At 40.1% G+C, this 13177-nt stretch overlaps 2 protein-coding genes across 2 annotated transcripts in view; one reads left to right on the plus strand and one right to left on the minus strand.

Annotated features, from left to right (window-relative positions):
• Nucleotides 1–468: 468 nt before the first annotated feature.
• On the plus strand, nt 469–2938 carry rho (rhodopsin). The gene has a single exon (XM_079468473.1). The coding sequence runs from the start codon at nt 581–583 to the stop codon at nt 1643–1645; it is 1065 nt and encodes a 354-aa protein (XP_079324599.1). The 5' UTR covers nt 469–580; the 3' UTR covers nt 1646–2938.
• Nucleotides 2939–7566: 4628 nt separating this feature from the next.
• Nucleotides 7567–13177, minus strand: part of magi1a (membrane associated guanylate kinase, WW and PDZ domain containing 1a) — a 29589-nt gene continuing 23978 nt past the window's right edge. The window contains exons 19-20 of the mRNA XM_079467687.1: nt 12760–12898; nt 7567–9832 (exon numbers count right to left, since the gene is read on the minus strand). Coding sequence (XP_079323813.1) covers nt 8853–9832; nt 12760–12898 — 1119 coding nt within the window. The 3' untranslated portion in view covers nt 7567–8852. The remainder of the gene's footprint in view (nt 9833–12759; nt 12899–13177) is intronic.

The raw sequence follows: 13177 nt of genomic DNA on the forward strand, positions 1-13177 counted from the left end.
ATTTGTACTTTGTAGTAAAGCTGCTTTGCAAAAATACAAATGGAAAGTGAATTGAAGTTCTTATTAAGCTAATGTTTCCCTTTAATTTCAGAGGATAGTTATGGTTTAAGTTTCGAGGGTTTAGGACTTTGGTTCCTTGACAGGAATGTCAATGTTCAAGGACCAAGAAAATATTTTGTTTTAAATGTGGGGCCACGATATTACATTTTTCAACCCAACTAAAGTCATTGTGTAAGTGGTCAATAGTGTACCAACCGTTTTGACCATTTGCATTGAGTTCAACATACTTAATCGTTGAGGTTTCAGAGGTTTTACTGGTAATTTGCTGGTACAACCTTAATAACTTGATAAGTTGCCAGATATGCAGTGCAATGATGGCTGAGATTATTTTATTAGCTATGACCTAAATAGACTTGTGCTGACAGCCTGGAAATATTGGTTAATCCCAGGTGAGTCTCTATAAAGCAGGGTGAACACGCAACCTATCAATTTGTGGCGCGGTCCTGTCTCTTTACTCAGTCCTGACAAGCCAACCAAACATTTCTTCAGAAGGGGCTGACATCTCCAAGAAAACACCACCATGAATGGTACAGAGGGACCGGCATTCTACGTGCCTATGTCTAATGCCACCGGCGTTGTCAGGAGCCCATATGAGTATCCTCAGTACTACCTGGTGGCCCCGTGGGCATACGCCTGCCTGGCTGCTTACATGTTCTTCCTCATTCTCACCGGGTTCCCTGTCAATTTTCTCACGCTGTACGTCACCATTGAGCACAAGAAGTTACGTACACCCCTCAACTACATTTTGCTGAATCTTGCTATTGCTGACCTTTTCATGGTTTTTGGCGGTTTCACCACAACGATGTACACCTCGCTGCATGGCTACTTTGTGTTCGGACGCCTCGGCTGCAACATTGAAGGCTTCTTTGCTACCCTGGGTGGTGAAATGGGGCTCTGGTCCCTGGTTGTGCTGGCCATCGAGAGGTATATGGTTGTCTGCAAGCCCATAAGCAGCTTCCGCTTCGGAGAGAATCATGCCCTCATGGGTCTTGCTTTTACTTGGTTCATGGCCTGCACCTGCGCTGTGCCTCCCCTCGTCGGCTGGTCTCGTTACATCCCTGAAGGAATGCAGTGCTCATGTGGAGTTGACTACTACACTCGTGCCCCTGGCATCAACAACGAGTCCTTTGTCATCTACATGTTTATCGTCCACTTCTTAATTCCAGTTATTGTTATTTTCTTCTGCTACGGTCGCCTCGTCTGCACAGTAAAAGAGGCTGCTGCCCAGCAGCAGGAGTCTGAGACCACTCAGAGGGCAGAGCGTGAGGTCACCCGCATGGTCATAATTATGGTCGTCGCTTTCTTCGTTGCTTGGCTCCCCTATGCCAGCGTGGCCTGGTATATCTTCACCCACCAGGGAAGTGAATTTGGACCTGTCTTCATGACAGTGCCAGCCTTCTTTGCCAAGACCTCTGCCGTCTACAATCCTTGTATCTACATCTGTATGAACAAACAGTTCCGTCACTGCATGATTACCACGTTGTGCTGTGGCAAGAACCCCTTTGAGGAGGAAGAGGGTGCCTCCACCACTGCATCCAAGACCGAGGCATCATCTGTGTCTTCCAGCTCTGTGTCTCCTGCATAAACACTGGAAAACAACACACTCTAAGCAGCAACATTCACTGGACCTCAGCAATCAGCAATAAAGAGATCAGCCCAGGAAAACGAGTGACCACTCCCACTTACAGAAATAATGTCTATATCATCGTGTTTTTTTTTTATTTTTTCAAAACTTAATTTGTTCAACCTAAAGACAGATCAGACAGTACAGATCCTGTCCGAGTTTCTGTACATACAACGAGTCCAATGTAATATGTGCATACGTTTCTTTTTGCTTTTCTTTGCGAAATGCAGCAAAAGGAAAAATATCTTTACTCTTACTGTTGGGCTCCTTACTATACTGGCTTTGTTGTGATTGTAGAAGCATGTATTCAGGGCAACATAACAATAAAAGGCACTTTGCAAATTAAATCACCCTGTTTATGTTTTGATTGAGCTGTGTTGATAAAATGTAAAAAAAAGTATTTTAAATGTAATTATCCATACTGCTTTTAGATGAGAGCTTTAATGTTATGTACATGAAGAGTTTGGTCCAAAATAAGAACTCAAAATCATTTTATGATGTTATCATGTTTTTATTGTGTTGGTTAGCTGTAATTTTCCGTTATTGTAGCTTGAATCAAAACAAACCAACTGCAGTGTGATTGATATTAGTTAGAATGCAAAATAAAAAAACATGATTTTAGAAAATCTTAAAAACTGAGCCAAACTCGGAACCAAACTCCTCATATGTTCTTGTTTTATTAGAGAAGTCTTTTTTTAGGTTTTAAACTATGTATAACCAAATGTTAATGCAGACTTTAAATAAAAAAGAGGCTACAACTTTTGAACAACAGGTATACTGCTTTGTTAATATTAAATCCAAGAATGGGGGAGGGGGGGTCTCACTGTCACCTTGGATTATGGCTTTATGCAGGATTAGATAACAGATATGTATGCTTATGGGTATAAACAATAACGTTAATCTTGCTCCAGATAAGAGAAGTGAAAGATAGATAAGTCGATTATTGTAAGTAGTTTGCATTACGTGGCGTATTTGTTAATAGGGACACCTACTGTAGGGACACACACAACAACGTATTGTCACTTATTGTCAAAGCATTTCATTTTGAATGAACTGCATTTCATTTTGAATAATCATTTAAAAATATCTCAATACATTTTTATTGCTAAACGATCCATGTTAGTCGCTAAATAGATTATTAATGATTTAAGCTTTTGTCTATGATACTACGATTCCTGTCTTCTCCCGCATTACTCCGGCTGTACTGCCGCGTAACTTTGTTTGCCTTTTTGTTTCATTCAATAAACTGAACTCTAACGCATCTGCTCTTGGGTCTTCCATCTGTTCGTGACACACAGGTATTTATTTATGTATTTTGTTTAAAACAATAATCAGAGCCAGTGTACATAACTGCACAGTAAAACAAATAACCAAGCTACTATCTTCCCACTGATCTTCTGTTTTAAATGAATGCAAAAAGCAGTTACTTTTTTGTAGGCTACTCTATAAACAAATGTCAAAAAAATAACACTTGATCATTTCAATGTCAAAAGGATTAAATTGAGCATGCCCTAATATATAGGCTGAATATTAAAGAAACACTTTGTAGCTTTCTGACCTTAAAATTGTCACGGAATGTGATGCAAACACAAATGCTTGACGAAGAAGAATAAACCAGTAGAGTTCTTTAATGAATCCACGAGAAATAACAGAAGAAAACACATGTTTTTATTTATCAAGTAGTGCAGTAGCGTCGACAAAAGCACTGCTGCACGGGAAAATACGCTGGGTAATTTAGAAATACACAAGGATGAAGAATTGAATTTTAAGTAAGACTCACTATTAAGCGTTGGGTTTTGGGTTCCTGAACAACTTTTCATTGTGTAAGTGAACATTAGGCTCCATTGGCAGATAATAATTAGATAAGAGAGATCGCTTCCTAACATGCATTGTGGTTACGTTACCGTTACTAATAATGCCCTTCTGCAGAAAGAAAAACTGCCTGTGGAAATCACTTCCAAAATGTGCCGCTTTCTTGAAAACTTTGTTTCAGACTATTTATCTGTTTGACCGAGTTTTATTGAGTAGTTAATAAGCATTTGGAAAGAAGCTTAGCTTATCTACATTTCCTGGGGTGGTAACTTTAACATAATAAGTGAAGCTTCATTTAATGTAGAGTAACTTTTAGCTTGCCCAACCCTGAATGGGGAACATGATTAGGGAGAACAGAAACAGCTGCAAACTAATCAATGACCAAAGGAACAAACTAGTCTGGGGGAACAGAAACACAGAATCTATGTAAAACATGACTGAAAATAACTGTAAAGTGGAAGAGCTGGACGGGAACAGCCAATAATCCTCTTCATTCACCCAGTTTAAAGCTGTGTCTGAGTCCGGCCCCTGGGTATCCGCCACTTTGTAGTGTTGTCCGAATTATGAGTAAACCACTCATTCCCTACATTTGTTCACCACTTTTTGCCCACAATACATTCTGATTTTGAATGTATATCACTCATATTTTCCATGATACGACGCAAATAAACCGTCTGATTAGAATCAGCTGGAGGAGAGTGATCGTCAATGCCACGAATGTACACATATACACTTGTGTTTTTAAATGAATGATTATATGAATGTTATATATAGTTTTATTTTAAATATATCAAGTAATTCTATTAAACGCACTAAATGTAATAGTAAATAAACTTTGCAAACATTTGTTTTGTTCTCTTTATTAAAAACTAATACAATAAACGTGACAAATAATGTAAAAATGAACATTGCCATTTTACAAACCAATCCATGAATCCACACAGGTGTATGTAACAATTGGGTTCATACAAAAGGAAGGAAAGACGCGGGTCTGCGTGGCTGGGAAACCTTGAATCTCCTTGTATTTACAAAAACACTCGAGGTGCGTGTGCACTGGCATAAATAACTCAACAACTTCTTCAGTAGGCTTTCAATGTGTGTTCCTGGATGCAGCGTCTCAGCGGATTCGCCAAGCCGATCTCTCTCTCCTCACCATCTTCTTTATCAGGCTTATAACCGTCTCCTCACCAATCACTACAATAAGGAGCAGGTGTTTTTAATGTCATTGATCTGCTCACTCACCGTTCTTCTCCTCCCTCTCGGCGCAGACTGTGCTGAACCCCGCCCCCCCTGTCACATACCCCTCAGGCCGGGGAACCTTGAAGGGTTGCAATGCGAGATACCAACGAGTGATCCGTGCATTGGTATCCTTCATGCGGTAGAGCCACTGCAGGGGTGCGTGGTCCGAACAGAGCCTGAATTCACGTCCCAGGAGATAATAGCGGAGGGTGAGGACGGCCCACCTGATTGCATTCTTTCTCAATGGTGCTGTACCTTGTCTCTCTCTGTGAGAGCTTACGACTGATGTACAGCACCGGTCGCTCCTCACCCTCTATCTCCTGGGATAGGACCACACCCCTGTCCGATGCATCGGTCTGCAACAGAAAGGGGAGAGAAAAGTCGGGAGACTGCAATTACCAGCAGGCTGGTGAGGTCCGAATAATTGGGTACAAACCGTCTATAGTATCCCACCAGCCCCAGGAACTGCCTCACCTCATTCTTGGTCTTGGATGGAGGTCAGCCCGGCTCCTCTCAGCATTCACTCAGTGCTACGTATGAGAAAGCTCGACCCCCTTTGGTGGATTTAGTTATTCTAGGTATTATCAAAAGTCCTGAGTTTTGAGATCTTAGAGAGCGTGATGGGTTGTAGTGTGATAGAAGCTCTGTTAGGTAGGTAGGGGCTAAACCCTTTAAGGCTTTATAAGTGATTAAAAGAACTTTAAAGTCAATACGATACTTAATGGGTAGCCAGTAAAGGGTTGATAAAATTGGGGTTATGTGATCGTATTTTCTGGACCTGGTTAGAACTCTGGCAGCTGCGTTCTGAACTAACTGTAGTTTGTTTATTGATGATGCAGGACAACCACTAAGTAGCGCATTACAGTAGTCAAGTCTTGAGGTCATAAATGCATGAATAAGATTCTCTGCGGCAGCAACACACAGAATTTTTCGTAACTTGGCAACATTTCTTACTGTTTTTGTGACATTTGAGATGTGATTTCGAAATGACAGGTTGCTCTCTAATATAACGCCTAGATCTTTTACTGTATTTGTTGGAGTAACAGTACATCCTTCAACTTGCAGTTTATAATCAGACATATTCGGTTTGCGTGTCAGCATACTAAGGACCGCTCTCAGATGCTGCATACTGTATGCCGCTGCCAGTCATTCTTTCTTTGGATATGGGAGATAAGGGGATCTGCTGATATCCTTTCGTTAAATCCAATGTTGAATAAAAGCGAGCTGCACGGCATTGGATAGGTGTCGAATTTCGACACAGCATTCACCTTTCGGTAGTCCACGCAAAATCGTACGGAGCCATCGGTTTTAGGAACTAAGACTATCGGGCTCGCCCAAACACTGCTGGACTCTTCTATTACTCTCATGTCCAGCATAGCCTCTGATTCCTTCTGAACCACTATTTTCTTATATTCAGGTAACCTATACGGTACTGTACCCGGCTTAATCTCAATATGGTTCTCTATGAGGTTCGTGCAGCCAGGCAGGGGCGAGAAAACATCCGCAAATACTGCTTGCAAAACTGCTTGCAACTCACATTTTCAGTAAAACGGCAGTTTGCAATTTCGGTCGAGTAACCCGATCTAAAGCCAACTGCTGTGGGTGGAGGAGCTGATTGGCCATCTTAATCATCAACCAATTTGCGGTAACAACTTTCTCAATTACTTTGGATAAAATTGGTAAAATAGATATGGGACGATAATTACACATAGAGTCCGGACTTCCTGATTTAAATACTGGCACAATGATGGCTTTTTTCCATCCTAAAGGAAATGTACAAGTCCATTTTTTGAGCATGGTGAATCTCGCTTCTTCATAAGTTTATTGATACAGCAGTGTTTTAAAAGAGGTAGTACGACTGAAATTGCTTATAAGTGACATGTGCAATAAAACGAGAGAAACGGTTTGCACCATCAACGAACGCCTACACAAGAACCGAAGAAGCGACTAACCATTTCCGAATGCAGCAGCCCTGCGAGACGTGAGTTGTTTGACTTCGTCTGCATTTGTACCGAATACTGTAAGTACAGAGAGCTTGTTGAAGAAAGTGCAGCAGACAAAAAAAGTCCCTCAAAGAAAACTCTTGGTCATCGTTTAAGGAGTCAATAGCGTGAAGCTCGCATACTTTAAAAAAGCAGCATTTAGTCGGCCTTGATGTCACTGATGTAAACACGGAAGCTTTCTAATTAAAAAATGAGGCCAAGGCATTTAAAAAACAGAATTATGCTTCCATGCCTGCGGTTTTGTGCATCAATGTGTACACTCACATTGGTGCCCCTTGTTTAGTCATGAGGCAGTTAAAGTCGACAATAAACACACACAACTATTGTCCCGGTGTGAACAAGCCTTTAACGCTGATTCAACGAGCAAACAACTGCACAGTTTAAAACATTACAGTGATGAACCACGTACATTTAGGGAAACTTATCAAGAAATTGAAAGCACTTGGATGCAACAGAAACATTATTCACCAGAAGAGTCGATCTCCGCAAAAACATCACTGACAAATGTATATTTTTGGTCGCAAATGCAAATTTTATGTGATTTAGTGTGTTTAAAATGCCTCTTTAGAAAATCTTCCAAGATGGGATAACTTCACAGTCAGCGGCTGTTTGTGAATTAATTGGCAGTCAATTTTTTAACAAAAATTATTTTAAATTAAAATAAAATTGTAAATAAACAAATATAGTAAGTAAAGTAAGCAATAGTTCCTTTTTTATCAAGACTAAGCCAAAATAATTTATTTTTAGGTACTGGCACACAATGGCACACCCACTTGCTAAAGTAATTTTGTGTGTTTGTTTTATTTAAAAAACTTAAGAATTTGTATGGAAAACTTTATTTGATAACAAAAATAGCGTTCACAGACTTTATCGTGATAGCTACATATACAATATGATTCATCCAACTAAGAGGAAAAGCTTTACTGGGTAAGTCCATATCTACTTACAGACAACTTATAGACTAATGTTATGTATATCTTCATGAACCGAATAAACCTATGGACAATGCAGGATATGCATAGATTCATTAAAAATGGCATATATACATGTATTTCTTTTATCAACACAGAAAAAGTCTGAAGTCCATCTAACACTGCAGAGACCACAGACAGTATATAAGAACTCTAGAATAAAAACAAATGTTCAGCCTCCCTAAACAACATCCAATCAGTCTCTAGTTTTAGTCTCTCTTGCCATCCCTTGAAAAAAATATATGTCTTTACACATTCTGATATTCTATCAACAGTTCCTGTGTATAAACGTTAGCATTTTGGAGGACAGCCTTCATAAATTATTCTTTTTTTGTACAAAGAAAAGGCAACAGCATTAATAACTACAGGTTAGAAGTACATACAGTAGTAAAAGTCTGTACAAAGGAAAGAGGCTGAAACGGTCCTTTTAAAAGTATGATTCAGATGTCAGTGGAAGAATTTCCTGTTCCTGTTACGATTGAGAGATGCTATCAAAATGCATTGTTTCAAACAGTTGTGCTCACAAGCAAACATATATTTCATGTAGATATACAGTAGCTTAATCACTGTCAGAGCATGATGGGAATTGTGGGTCAGCTCATCAGGGCAGTTTGTGGCAGGTGCCGAGTCTTCCTTTTAGGATCAAAAATGACAACCTGAATCTGGAGTGCTCTTAAATGTTCAGTCGGATAATCAACATTTTTAACTGCACAAAAAAACGTCTTCACATTTTTCGTTTTCTATATTTAGGATGCCTCTGTCCAGGTCAATGTGAACACAAAGTCCGATGTCATACAGTAGACTACATGTTTCAACTCAAAATAAATATACATCTTAAATATATTATTCATTAAACAGTAGCATCATAGTTAGAATTTATATTAGCTACGATTCGTCCATATAAAAGTACAAACAAGCAATAAATGCTTGTGCTCTGGTCTTCAATGATCACAGTATAAAGGAATGTGGGACACACAAAGCAGAGAACAAAATTTTTCAAAATAAAAAAGCCTAACATGCATCTCACTTGCAGCATATAAAAACAAAGAAATAAATGAAAACTACAAAGATTATTCAGCTGGGGTGAAACCCCGCCCGGTCTACTGGTCAGATGCTGAGGTCTGCGTGGTTCTCCTTGTAAAGTCATCTTTTGGACTGAGAATTCCTGGCGAGACGTCGGCCCACATCGGTCTCATTCACTCTGCTGGCTTTCATTGTGTTGTAATAATCCCTAAATTGTGGAGTTGCACCTTCTTCCAGAAAACTTCCATCGCTGCTGCTGTCAGATTTCCAGCTTCCATTGGTTAAATATGCTTGTCTTTCAGCTCGGATGGATGGTAAGCTGTCATGCAGGATATTTCTGTTTTTTAAACCACGCTTTGGTGTGTGTCCAAGAGTGAGTGCCTGGGTGCTGTGAGATCTCTCGGTAGTAGACACAGAGTAAGCCTCTTTTCTGGAGCCCCTACTAGATTGTCCGGACTCACGTTGAGCTCGGAACTGCCTTTCAGGTGTGGAGGTCTGCCATATGTCCTGGGAAGAGCCTGGAAAGCTCCTCTCTGGGGACTGATCTTTATGTGACTGCACTGTCCGTCGATCCACAGACTTGGCCCTACGGCGGTCTGGAGAGAGATTCCGCTTCCTTGCGCAGGAGCGATCCAAGGATCCACTGCGCAACTGAGATCCAGCTCTGCCTCGAGTCTCGGAACGTCTGTGGTCTTGACTCACTACATCCTGGATAGAAGCTTTTCGCCCAAATCCACCCTCTTTCCTTAACGTTTTGAAAAGCTTTGCGATGCCGCTCTCGGACTCAGACTTCTTTACCTTGCGGCGGAATTTCTTTTTGCTACTGTCAGGGAAAGATGAAGGGCTGACATGATTATTCCTGTCATGTTGGTGTTGTGCGCTGGAGTAAAGGTCTGTGTTGTCTGCGTCTTTCACTCTGTCTCTCGCATGTTCTGGCTCTCGGTTTTTCAACTGGTCCATCTTGGGTTGGGGTGGTGTGTGATGTTCTGATATATAGCTGGGCTCAGAGGGCTGATAAAATGGGCCACTGGTTAGAAATGTTTTCATTTCTGGATAATTTTGTGGCCCGGGTGAGGAAGGGTAGCTGTCATTGGGACCATCTAGAAATAAATGATGAGAAGCATTACGTTAGACTTAAACCACAGTAAAATCACATTTTAGAATGGTACCTACTTCCTGCAAGCCTATAACATACGCACCACTTCATGTGCATGAACATGTCAAACAACATTAATATGTCAAAAAATATTTTGATTGTAGCATAATAATGCATTAACCAAATTATGGACAAATTATAGACTTGACAAAAGGATAGACAACTCCAGTTTAGCATCAGTCGTAATGAAACATGCATGCGTGTCATTTTCAAGTAATCCTCATGATAACATTTTCACCTGTGTTGTAATTACGGTTGCCACAACATTACACAGGTTTGCAAAGAAAACAGAACTTTGTGTTTTACAGAAATGACACACAGTGCCCTCCATTATTATTGGCATCCTTGGTAGTGTAAATATAGACAAAAACGAATTAATCTGCATTGTTTCTCGTTTTGATCTTTTATTAAAAAAATCTTTAAAAAAAGTAGGAAAGATAAAGAAACAGATAAATAATAACTAAATGACACAATATATGGTAGTAGTATAAAATTTCCTTGATGCAATGTGCATTGACGAAACTTAACTTAAATAAATAGCGTGTTGGATTGACAATCAAAGGCTGTCGATTGTTTATGCAGAATTATAGCATTGTCAGTAAACATCCTTAAAAATGACCCTGTCCTGGAGATTTTCCCTCTAAAACAAAATTAGACCGATACTGTCAGGGAATACTAAAAAATCATTGTCCAAGTTCCACGGGCCAGTTACATAAAAATAGCTGCTAAGACTCTGTCTACCCTAGTGCTGAGTCTTCATTTTCAAAACGACACTGAAACGTCTGAAAACGCTTACATCCATGTATTGCGCGTGAATGAAACCTGAAGGGAAAAGGCAAAAGGGAAACTTATCTCACTCTCTGCTGCCAAACAATAACTGCGAGTAATTAAAAAATCTGTCTCCTGCGGGATCGTTTTTAAATCCCTCTGTTTTCCTCATCCACACTTCAACGCAAAAACAGCGTTTTCAAATGTATCCACTGTCGAGGGGGTTTTCCGAAAAGCTCAGTTTTCGTTGACAAAAATGTCATCTCAGTGTGGACGAATAGGTTCTAAGTCTCACTGACTAGCAGTTAGTTAGGAATAGTCAGATTTTTATGTGACCAATCAAATCTTTTCTGTAACTGACATAAAGTAAGGACCAGGCAAATGACTGTGACGAAAGCTCCCATACTGAGGAGAACAAAACGAAAAATGCCTGCATCATTTGCTGGAAAACCTGGTTCACGCGCAGCGTGTTTCTTGGCTGAAATTTTCTTGGCATGTTACAGAAGCTTTTTACTGCCAAACATGGTAGGCCATCAGGGACTACAGTTGGAGAGATATATAGTATATGAGCACAATCTATAGTATAGTCTATGAGTAGAACCTGGTATCATTTTTTCAGAGAAGGATCTAGTGTCCTTTAAATAATATTTCATTGAAATACGTTTTAAATTCAGAGATTGAAGTTGTGGTATGGTGGGATAAGTTAAACCACTGGCTCTAATTCCTCACAGCATTTGGCTCACTTTGCCCCATTGCTGCCATTTTGTAAAAAATTGCTAGATAATATAAGCTAATATTTAGCACAATTATATGCATAGTTTTATATGTTAGTAAAATACAATCATGTATCGTAAACACTTTTCGACCTGCATAAATCTGCTTTGATGTAGTGAACATTTGTCCATGACAAGCCAAAAACTGTTTTTAAAGGGGATGTGCAACGGTCTTACATGGTTTCTGACTTCTTTACAATGTTAAACGTGCTGTCTTCTCATGCTTGACATGGTCAACTTGTCAAAAAACGAGGTGGACATGTGACATCGTGGACGTGGACTCGCGATCCAGCGTTTCCAAACATGAAAACTTTTCTTAGTCCCTTATTGGACAATTGTCCCGGAAAGGAATGCCCACACATTAACTAACAAAAGCCATATGAAAGAGCACGCCTACACGTCAACCAAGGAGAGCGGGAAAAGTAGCATGTGCACACGTCAACCAGCTGGAGCGAGAGAGAGTGAGCACTGCGTTTGCAAAGTTCAGCTGTGTTGTTTGTTCACTGCATTTCGGTCTTGAATGTTATATAAACGTTGGAGATAACGCTGCATTTGGATATTGTTTGGAACTAAAAGATGGCGTGGTCCCCGCGCTAAAAGATGCCGGACATAAAGCGCACGTGGTAAGTGAAAGTGAGTCAAATGTTTACGTTTTGTTGGCAATAGGTGCCTACATGCTTTGACCCAAGACATGTTCTTAAACAGTTTACTAAATTTCCTTTTGCGAGATGTCTATCAATGTCTATGTGACATGCACCTGAGCATTTTTTCACATCACCTATCATAAGGAATAGACACCATAGAATGGATTCACCACAATGAGATGAAAGTGTGGTGTAAATAAAGTACAGCACAGCAGGGGGTGATGTACAGTTAAGATGCAACACAAACAAGCCTAAGCGGGGCATATAAAATGCAACAATATGATGGGGAAGTATGGCACACACAGATGAGTGCTCTACAAACCGTGGCTTGGTTTTGACTCATAAGGTAGAAGCAGGGCTCTCCCAATTTATCATTCCTCAGACAGGCAGCGAGATGGGGGCCCATCATTGCTGAAGAGCCCACCAGAGAATAAAAGATTAGGAAAAGAGAGAAACAGATAAGAGAGAAGAGTGATGTATAACACAGAATAGCAACCAAAAGAATAGTTTTATTTGTAGAGTTGTGCTGATTGATTCGTCAAAGCATAATGAAGATCTGATTAGAAGAATATAGAGAAATACATCGGGAAATCAGAAGAACCTCACTGATCACAACGAACAAAAAGCTAAATTCAGATACAAATAGGACTACTTGAAAAAGCATTTCTCTGCCATTTGTTACCCACCATACTCTGGGACAGATCCATCTCCTCTCTTCAGCACCAGTCGAGCTCGTCGCCCTCCATTTTTGATGAGCTCTATGGCACGAGAATGATTCATATTTTTTGTACTCTCACCATTGATCTCCAGGATTTCATCACCAACCTGAAGACAGGGCAGACATTATAAATTGTGCCAACACATGGAATATTCTTAAAACACGGGTTTTAACCCTGAGTAAAGTAGTGTTTTTTAACTGGGTTGAAATACTTTTAATCATGGGTTATGAACCTGTGCTGCGATTCCAGAGGTACTTGGTATAAAATGATGCAATGTTAGAATGCAACGGCTATGTAGCAACAGACAAACAGATGCTTTGTACATTCATGTCTCAGAAGATTGAGCGAAACAAATGCTAATTTTTACTATAACCACCGGTGTAGA

This window comes from Barbatula barbatula (assembly GCF_947034865.1).
Source record: "Barbatula barbatula genome assembly, chromosome: 11".
NCBI classification, from domain to species: Eukaryota; Metazoa; Chordata; class Actinopteri; order Cypriniformes; family Nemacheilidae; genus Barbatula; species Barbatula barbatula.

Coding starts and splice junctions, on each gene's coding strand:
- rho (XM_079468473.1), top strand. CDS start 581: ATGAATGGTACAGAGGGACCGGCATTCTACGTGCCTATGTCTAATGCC.